Source organism: Lactuca virosa, chromosome 1 (assembly GCF_052849685.1).
Source record: "Lactuca virosa cultivar CGN04683 chromosome 1, Lactuca_virosa_CGN04683_v6, whole genome shotgun sequence".
Classification (NCBI taxonomy): Eukaryota; Viridiplantae; Streptophyta; class Magnoliopsida; order Asterales; family Asteraceae; genus Lactuca; species Lactuca virosa.
This window is the reverse complement of record NC_136426.1, coordinates 91,642,254-91,652,909: the sequence shown is the minus strand read 5'-3', so window position 1 is coordinate 91,652,909 and position 10,656 is coordinate 91,642,254. Positions and strand designations below refer to the sequence as shown.

At 34.5% G+C, this 10,656-nt stretch overlaps 1 protein-coding gene across 2 annotated transcripts; it reads right to left on the bottom strand.

The window, feature by feature from the left end:
- Positions 1–6,506: 6,506 nt before the first annotated feature.
- Positions 6,507–8,815, bottom strand: LOC145151252 (uncharacterized). Of its 2 annotated transcripts, none has more exons than XM_079075330.1 (4): positions 8,403–8,815; positions 7,160–7,270; positions 6,983–7,063; positions 6,507–6,874 (listed from the first exon to the last, which is right to left on the bottom strand). In XM_079075330.1, exons 1-4 carry the CDS (start codon positions 8,664–8,666, stop codon positions 6,797–6,799), a joined length of 534 nt encoding a protein of 177 aa, XP_078931456.1. In that variant the 5' UTR covers positions 8,667–8,815; the 3' UTR covers positions 6,507–6,796. The 2 variants fall into 2 exon arrangements, with proteins under 2 accessions (XP_078931456.1, XP_078931457.1); XM_079075331.1 differs by having other exon boundaries at positions 6,507–6,871.
- Positions 8,816–10,656: the final 1,841 nt, after the last annotated feature.

Sequence of the window (10,656 nt, the reverse complement as noted above, 5' to 3'; positions counted from 1 at the left end):
GAGGTCCCCACACAAATAACAATATAAACAATATGCACTATTCTTTTTCACACTATATTCCAACCAATCAAAGCCATCAAACCATGAAGGAACGAATCTTCTAAATCTATCACCTATTTTTTTTAGGAAACTTATGTGCCCTTACTTGACACGGTCCTTGAAGCAAATATGCTCTTCTTACATCATCTCTTATATTTGGTTTGTAACTTGTAATCAATGGCCTATCCGACGGGTCCTTGGGAAGATATTTCAAGTCAACATTATCATTAGGTTGGTTAGAGCATGGTGTTTGTGGAGTTGCATTAGAAACCAAAAGGATTGATTGATTGGTGATTGGTGCATTAGGATTAGAAACGGAAGGGATTGATTGATTGGTGATTGGTATTTGGGAACATTCTTCACCACTTTCATTAGGATTAGGTCTTTGTATTTTAGTAAAAAAAACCACTTAGTTTAACCTATAAAAACATAACAGTTACACCTAATCAAACAATGACTTCAATAAAAACAAGTTGCTTTCACCTAATCAAACAATAAATTCAATAAAAACATAACAATTACACCTAATCAAACAATGACTTCAATAAAACAAGTTGCTTTCACCTAATTAAACAATAAATTCAATAAAACATATCAATTTCACCTAATCAAACAATCAATTCAATAAAAAACATAGCTATTGCACCTAAGCAAACAATATAACTTCAATAAAACAAATCAATTTCACCCAAGTCAATCAATAACTTCAAAAAAACATATCAATTTCAAATATCTAAATGAATTGGTAGTAGAACTTACTTGTTTCATTGTAGTGTAGGGCTTTGAAGTTTGAACTTTGAAGTGGATTTTGTTATTTGTTAACCAATAAACCAAAACAGTAGAAATTGAAAAAAGACAGAAAAGGGTCGATACTTGCTTCAGCCTTCAGGAAGTCGAGTAGAACTTCAAGTCTTCAAGAGAATTGTTGAAATCAATCAAGGATTGTGATCGATCCAACAATGAAATCGATCAAGGATGAATGATTGTGAGGTCACGAGTCTGCCAAGGCACGATCGAAGGTCGAATTGTCGATTGGTCGAAGGGTTTTTGGACGCAAATCAGGAAGTCGGGTAGTCTAATTTCAATTCTGTAATCGTGATTTTTTTTCAACCGATAATACTCAATTAATTAGGATTGGGCTATTTTTTTTACAAGCAATTAGCCCAATTGCTAATTTATCCACTTAAGTTTTATTTTGGACTTTGGGCAATTGGACTATTAAACAATAATTGATTAAAACATTGGGCATTTGGGCTTGTTATTATTTTTTTTCGTTTGGTAATTCCCGATACAGTGACAATATTTTTTTTATGTAGTTGGCTAGTTGCACAAATTTTTTTTAGTAGTTGCACGATTTTTTTTACATAGTGGCACAATAGGTAAAAATTAAAAAAAAACGAAATTTTTTCTACTACGTGTGCGGAAGCTAGGTGTTGCCGGTGCCACACCGGACACCTAGCTAGGACCGCCCCTGCTTCCACTAAACAATACATAAACGCAAGAACCATCGATTCAAACATCATTTCCTTATGTCATGACCATCTAAACATGTATTGTTACGGACATAACCAAACCCAAAATTACTTTTAATATGCATGTTTCTTGCTCTATTTCTCCCATTCCTCGAAATCATAAGGATGTTCTATCTAACCCAAATTGGAAGTGTGTCATGACCGATGAACTTAATTCTCATTGAAAATAAGGCATGGTTCCTCGTCCCAAGAAAAATATCTATGTAGCTCATTCCATGTGGATTTTTAAACCTAATATAAAATATTAGGCTTTTTTGAAAGCTATAAAGCTCGCATTATCGGCGATAGACGCTATGGTATTGATTATTGAAAAACTTTTAGTCTGGTTGTCGAACTGACTACTATCAAAACCGTCATCGGTCTTACCATCTCCGGTTCATGGCCTATTCACCAATTAGACGTTAAAAATGGATTTTTACACGACGACATGTTTACATGCATCATGCCTTGAGTTTTCATGACACGAACCTTCCTAACCATGTTTATTTTCTCAAAAAAAAATCATTGTACAAACTCAAGCAAGCCCCACAAACTTAGTACACCCGATTTGCGGATTATGTCCCCATCAGTTTTATCCATAGTTGATGTGATCACTTTCCTTTTATTTTACCGACCCAGTTTTGATGTTTCCTATCTTTTATTATATGTGGACGACATCATCGTCACCACCTAATCCGACATATTATCACTTTCTCTCTTGTTTCGGCTTGTGAATGAATTTGCAATGAAAAACCTTGGACCATCTAGTGATGTTTTTTTGGAATAGCCATCACACGTAATGATTAAAATATATTTCTACACAAAACTCAATATGCAAAAGAAATAATTGACTGTGTGGCCATGTCTACATGTAAACCTACACAAACTCCAATCGACACCAATAATTCGAAGTTAGATGGTGGGATCTCAAGTCCACCAAGCAAATTACATCATTTGTTTGAAAATAAAACATAATATAATGGTAAAAAGGGGTATCGATCATCGGGGAAATGGTTGTATTCAATTACCAATGCAATCCAATAGAACTAATGTAATAAAACTAACTAACTACAATTAAAATAAAAGGGGGGGAGTTGTGATTGCTTGAAAACTAAAAGACTTGAATAACAAAAAAGCTTACAATTAAGCACGATGGTGAGATGCTCAAATATTGGAGAGAATTGGTCAACCAAGACAATTCAACACAATGAACATTTGTGTGTTTATCATTAGGATTCAATATGAAGTTTATCATTCATCCCAAATTGGTTATAGCAGGAAGCATGATATGTCAAGATTCCTCATAGGTAGTATGGAGGTTGGGGAAGCCCACAACACACCTTCTTAATCAAAATCAAGGGTTCAATTGAAGTAATTGAACCCAAGAAAGTTGATTAGCCTTAAGAATGAAGGAATCCCCAATACCTAAAGGATGCAAATGCTTACACATCCATAAATGAGTAATGATTCATAAGCTATAGATGATTTCTACCATCATAAAGCCATTGTTCTAAGTAAATTCAATGATTCAATGCTAAACCAAAGAAATAAACCAACAATTGTTCATTCAAGTACCAAGCTCATGATCAAAGTATTAAACAAGCATAAGAAATATGAACTAGAATCATAAACATAAGATAAATGATAATTAAGTATGAATCCTTCAAAACCCACAAATATCCAAGGGTTTTAGCCAAAGTTAACCAAAATAAAGAAACTAGACACTCATGGCAACAAAATAACAATCACAACAGTGTTTTTGCATCAAGAAACTAACAATTACTTAGAAAGATGAGAAGAATGTGTATCAAGCTCCCAAAAATCGCATCCAATGCTCTCTAATGGTGGAAAATCGATGTATGAGCTGCTAACCCTAACCCCCAAAGTACATCATGAGCAAAATGACCAAAATCCCCCAAATTGTGCAGTTGTGCGGGTACCCTTGCAAGTGTTGCGCGACTGAGACTACACCCTCGCAAACGATGCTGGAATCCTATTGGCTCTTTTTTCTCCACTACACTACCCCATTACTCAAGATTCCCTTGGTCCCCTCCACACCTCACATGATTCAAATTTGGCCAATCATCTTCAAGCTTCAAATATGGATAGTCCAAGCCCAAAATAAAAATCCAAGACCCATCTTCATAAGCCCACTTCAACAAAGTCTTCAACTTTTTAAGCCCAATTCTTCTTTGATGGATCCAGAAAGCCCCAATAATGCCTCGAAAGCCCACAAAGCCCGTCTCCAAGCTAATCCACAACCGCAACAAGCTCCAAAACCCTGCAAAAATATCTCATGCAAAATAGAAAGTACCCGACACAATCAATGATAAAGAAAATAAAGAATATACAATGTAATACTAATAAAAAGAGCTAAAAATACTAAAATAAACTATAAAAAGAATGAAATAAAATAAACTATCATTAGACGTTTACACAAGGATGCTTTTAGTGACCCAGACTCTATAACGAACTTTAGTCAAGGCCCTAGTATCTTACATTTACAAGACCATATATTACATATGATGTTCAATAAGTTTGTTTGCACATGGATGATTCATGTGTTGACCACATGAACACACTAAATAGAATCATTTGATATATCCATGATACTCTCTCGTTTGGTCTTCACTATGTAAATGGCTAATATTCCTGCCATCTAGTTTTCGAAGGCCGTGTGCGATCGAGCAAGTTGCACTGGCTTTTGGGTCGGGCCTAAAAAAGAGAGCCTTGGCATCCCCTTTTTTAATGTTATTTGATACGAGCCTCGTATTCTTTGTTTTCTTAATAAACTGTTTCCATATGATCTCAAAAACCTTTGACCAAAACAAGTCCAGTATGGATGCTCTGAAACTCATACGAGTCTCTTGAATGAATTTGTTATTGTACGTATATTGAGACGTGCAGGAGTTCGTAGCCATTGTTGGATAAAAGGACTAAAAATCCCCAGCTCAAAGAATGAAAAGCAGGAAAAATATCTCAATAACCTCGACTCTCTTTAATAATATATCAAACAACAATATTACAATGTGCAAAACCATAAATGTTAATAATACATGGAACAGAATTTAACGGACAAATTAGATGATATTACAAATATTTCATCATTTAAAACCGTATCTAACAACCACACTACCTACTTTTAATTAGAGCCCATCTAACTATCTAAGACATATCCGATCCTATTCAGTATTCATATCCCGGTTGTGCATCAAACTTGGGGACAGTTTAACAACCTGTTTGGGATCAGTCTTGAACTTAAACAAATTTATACACCTCCATATAACATAACTATATTAATTATTGTCCAAATTTAATATAATAAACACTAACATGCTCTTCCGTTCACAGTGTAATATTTTACTTGTATGCTACAACCAATGCATGTGGTAATTCCAACCTTTTGTGGCTTAGCATTGAATAAAGTGATTAAAGTAAAGAATAATCACAACTGTCGATCGAACTTTCTTGTATTTGTACAGAGGGACTAAAAAAGCATTTAATTACAAAAGCAAGGGGTTCTTTTTTTCTATTAAGTGATTAAAGTAACGTAGGAATGTTGTCCTCCAGCTTGTCCTATGCCCACCCTTCACATGTCAGTTCGCACTTATTGTAAACCTCCAATTTTTTCATAGGCGGGTAGGATCCGGTGGTTGTAGTGATTCCCAACTGTCCAACCATATTTATATTATCTAAATACCAAAAAAACACCATGGCAACATATTATCTCGCATTTTACAAAATTTTAAAATTAAATATTCTTATAATACTTTGGTATTCAAGACAATTAAGATAATAGGTTACTTAACATTTAACTAGTGATTATTCTATAGAAACTTTATGTTAAAGATAACACCAAAATAATAATATTACGTTAGTCGTGTTACTTAATGAATATTTTTAATCTAGTTAGATCACTATATTGACATTTTCCTGCACCTGTTGGTAGGATGCTTTAAATCTTGTTTACCAAAGAGCTTAGATAATTGTAGAATGTTCTATATCCATTTATCAAAGAACCCGCGATATATGAATATATAGTTGATTTTCCAAGTTTAATAAGCTTTAATTGTTTCCTTACCATGTATATGCCTCCATCTACTTCTTACTTTCTTAGAGTTCATTTATAGATCTGCCTCAACTTCCTCATATACCTCCATCTTGTTACATAAAAACCTAGATAACTGATATTCTTTATGTTCATTAAATCCGCATGTTTCCCCATCCTATATCCACATGATTAAAATCTAGTTTAGCAAAGAACCCATATAGTCTAATAACCTATTCACATGTCTCCCCATCCTATATACATATGCTCAAAATCTTGTTTACCAAAGAAATCATATAACCGATTCTCCTATTTGTCTAACAACCTCCACATGTCTCCCCACCTTATATCCACATGTTCAAAATCCCATATAACCGATTTTCCTAGGTTTAATAACCTCCACCCCATATCCACATGTTTAAAATCCCATTTACCAAAAAACCTAGATAACCGATTTCTCTAAGTTTAATAAACACCTCTTGTCCCCTACTTTACATCCACCTCTTATCGAAAACCTTATCTCACATATGTCACATTCCCTAACATGTAATTTATGATATGATATATATTAAGCAAACCATAAAGATTCATGGCTTTTGTAGATGGCAACAATAGATCAAGATATGGAAATATCAAGTAGACAGTTGTCATTTTGCACAAAATATATATACATGGGCCTATATTGTCATATGCAACCATAAGGAAACATGCAATAATTTGGTCCAGTAGTAGTACCACCACCTTGCAGTAATCATTTGGACCACTAAACTTACCCTTCACAAGGGTTGTTCCACTATCAACCATTCATGAAAACCACCATCTTATCTATCTAATATCTATAAACACAACGCATACAACCTTTTTAATGCCAAAATTATACAAAATAATAAATAAAAAGACATACAAGGTTAATCGAAATAAAAGAGGTTCTTTGACATGATTTTAGTTACAGACCTGTTTTTACAAATGTATTTCCAAACCTAGATCAGCAAAATACAAACTGACATTAAAAAAAAAAAACAAAAAAAAAAAACAAAACGCATACAAATTTAAACCAAACCAATATATAAAACACGTAGTAAATAAAGAAAGAAGATAAAACGTCTTCTTTTTTTTAATAAAATCTCACACAAACCCTAATTAGATTATCCCCATCACCATCATCATCATCACATCATCATCATCATCATCATTAAACTTATTGTATTGTTTCAACGCTTTTGCTCAGTTCTTCAAGTTTCTTCATCCTCATCTTCTCACTTTCGCTAACCAACTGCTTAATAATTTATTAAACAAAGATGTATAAGTTAATTGACTTAATTCCAAACGGAAAAAAAAAGATTCTGTTAATTTTTAACGGAAAATTGAGATTTGAGATACCAACCTCCATCAATCTTGTGATGAGTTGTACTTTTTCTTTGTTCTTTTCATTAAAAGCGTCGAGGGCTTCCTTGTACTCTCTCTCCTATAAATAATAGCAACCAAGAAACAATTTAATAAAAAAATAAATAACTTTTTTTATTTTGTGACAATTTTGGAAAATGGGAATCCAATTTTATACCTTCTTCTGACAAGTTTGTCCAAGTGGCTTCAATTCTTTGTTGACAGTATCAATCCTTTTACGAACAACTGAAACTTCTTTCTTCATCGGATCTGTTAGGGCTTCGAGTTCCTAATAAATAATTATATAATTTAGTTTACATTTTTTATAAATTTGAAGGCAACCCACATGGAAACTTGATGATACCCTTTTGGGTATTGGGGGTAGTAATGTAATTTGATGTCTTTGAATGGGGGGAATGATGTGAGGTGAGTCATTGAAGATAGAGAGGTATAGAGCATAGACCTCCATGTGTTAACATTTAACAATCAAGGACAATAAAGATTCATTCTTTTGAAAGTATAACTTCATAAAGACTTTATATCATTATTGTTAAGTTCACAACTACTTTATGTCCCACCATTGATTAATGGAACTTGTTATATGATAGATATTTGGAGTTGTATGATATAGGAAGATACCAAAAATGCAGAATTGAATGCGGTTTTGAGGTCAAAAATGGTACAAATTTACATGACTTTTTGCCTTCAAATTAAAGAATCATAAAGATGAGAAGAATTCAAGTACTTGTTGATATAATTATATAACATGGGTGTGACCATATATGTGATTAAAAGCTTTAAGGCCGAATGATTCTTTTCAAAAAAAGAAAATAATCGGAATTTAAATACATATATTTGATTTCTTGAACAGTTTTGGTTAGGTTGAAACCTTATTGAAATAGATCTATCAAACAAGTTTTTCAGTTAAATTTTACTCTGAAAAAGAAGAATTGATGAGAAAAATACTCAGAGAGAAAACTCGATGGAATCTGGTTTTACTTTCCCCAAAATTCGATTCTCAAGGAGTCAAAATTGAAGTACTAATCGTTCACCGACATTATTGTTTCAATTTTTTTAGAAGAACACCGAAAACACTGTTCCCCAAATCGTACATGAAAACCCCCCCCAATTTTCCTTCCCAAAATCCAACAAGTTTGTGCAGATTCCTTTCATATAAACACACGATAACAAAATGGTTGATTTGTAAAAAACAGTATACAGGAAACCCTAATTTTTCATCCAGTAAAACGAACATTTTCAGTTTTCAATCACATATACGAAAATCGGAGAAAAGAGATTTTGTTATGGTTCGATTTCTGAAACCCTAATTTTATTTCTCGAAAAAATTGAAGAATTGAAGAAAACATGTAAGGTATATGAAAAATTGGGGAAACAGAAAGGTAAAAAGATAAGAAACAAACCTCACGAATACTGGCTAAACGCCTGGTTTCTTCTTCAATTCGACCCAACTGAGCTTGAACCCTTTCCCTAACTTCCAACTTCTTCTTCTCAATCTCTTCTTCTTTAGCCTTAAAAGTAGAAAGAGCAGACCTAGACATCTCTTCGTCTTCTTTGGTCATCAACCCATTGAAGCTTAAGCTGCCGGAGATTTGTCCAGCTTGCATCAGTGTCTGAAGCTGTTCGCTTGATTGCCTCTGTGTTTGTACCTGTGTTTGTGTAGTCATTTCTTGTTCTCTCTTTTTCTTCAACCAGAAAAAGTAAAAAACCCTCCTTCTTCCTCGAATTCCTCTCTTTATCTCTCCAATTGTTTTCTTCTTTTGCTTTAACGTTTTACTTTCCGTTGTGTGTATAGTGTATTCAAGAGTGGTGATTAGAGAAGGCAGGCCTAATGCCAAAGTTATGAACCCTTGTTGCCCCACCAGATGAGAGAGAGAGAGAGAGAGAGAGAGAGAGAGAGATGGGCAGAGTGTATGAAAATCGTGTATACAACGTATATATACATACATATATATACAAGGGCGTGTATATATTTTGCTGCCAGGGAAGAAGTGGAAATTACCAAAAAGCCCATGGATCTCCAATGGAAAGATCATGACATGAATGGGCCAGACAGAAAGATTCTTTATTATAGTCATAATCAAAATATTATCCTCCTAATTTTGTCCATGGTTTTTGACAAAAGAAACTTATAAAAGATTTATTCATTAAAATGACAAATATATCTTATCGGTTTTTCAGAAAATATCATCAAATAATCATCAAAATCGTAAATAAAAATACCCAATATTTGTCATTTTTCAATAATAACTTTCGTAATATCCTTGGAATTAGTTTAAAACGTGTGGATGATAGCCGTGAATTTATTTTCCCAACTATCCGATACGCTTTCTTGCAAGTAATATCTATGAAATTAATTTGTGTTTAGATACATTAAAAAAAATCTTGCTCGGATTCTTAAGTGTTTTCATGTGGCGTCGGACCTTAAAGATAATTTTCATAAATCTAAGGTGTATAGGATTGGGATCCACAATAATGACATTAATCATTGCGCGAATATCTTGGGTTGTGAGGGTGCCAAACTTCCTTTTACTTATCTTGGTGTCCCCGTTGGTGTTAACATGAATTTAAAGAAGAATTGGAGACCTGTTATTGACAGGGTGCGAGGCATGCTTTCGAGTTGGAAGTCTAAAACTCTTTCGTTCGGCGGTCGTTTGACTTTGGTGAAGTCAGTTCTTGGCAACATGCCTTTGTATTACTTTTCTATTTTCAAGGCTCCTTCGTCCGTATTCGATTTACTTGAAAGTATTCGTAGGAGATTTCTTTGGGGCGGGAATGAAGAGAATCATAAGATATGTTGGGTTGCTTGGAGACATGTTCTTGCTGACAGAGAGAGGAGTTGGCTCGGGATTGGTTCTCTCAAAAGTCTCAACATTGCCTTACTGTGCAAATGGTTTTGGAGGTTAAAAATTGATGGCTCCACGTTGTGGCAAAAAGTTATTTCTGGGATACACAACCTTGCTCGTAAACCGGTCAATAATCTATCTAAGAAGTCCATTGCTGGCGTTTGGAGTAACGTGGTGGCGATTTTGGGTTCTTTGGCGGATTTAGACCTTGATCTTTATTCATTCCTTTCCCCCAATGCCGGATCTGGTAGCAATACTTTATTCTGGCTTGATGATGGGCGCTTGGATGTGCGATTTCCTAATTTATTTGAATTAGATAAACGCAAATTTTGCTTTGTGGCTGACAGGTGAAAACCCCACGGACTTGTTTGGGCGTAGAAGCGGAAACCCATCCTTCAGGTGTAGGTGGCGGAGTTGGTCCAAATTAATAATTTGTTCGGTGGGGTCAGTCTAATTGGAGGGCCCGACACGTGGAAATCCAAGTTATCTGTGGATGGTCGTTTCTATCATTCTATGTTTATGATGTTCAAAAACTCATCGACTCCAAAGTCACGGTTGGTTTAAACAATCATATGATGTGGACTCATTTGGTCCCTATTAAAGTTAATTGTTTTATATGGAGAGTTAGCATGGATCGTATCGTGTCTTCTGCTGCCTTTGTTAAAAGAGGAGTTAGAGTGGTTTATACCGTTTTTCAACTTTGCAATGTTGAGATTGAAGGAACGGCCCATCCCCCGGTAAGATCAACCTCGTCTCGTATTTTCGTTTCCCTCGAGTGGTTTGACGTCATGTGAGTCGTTGTTGCCACCGG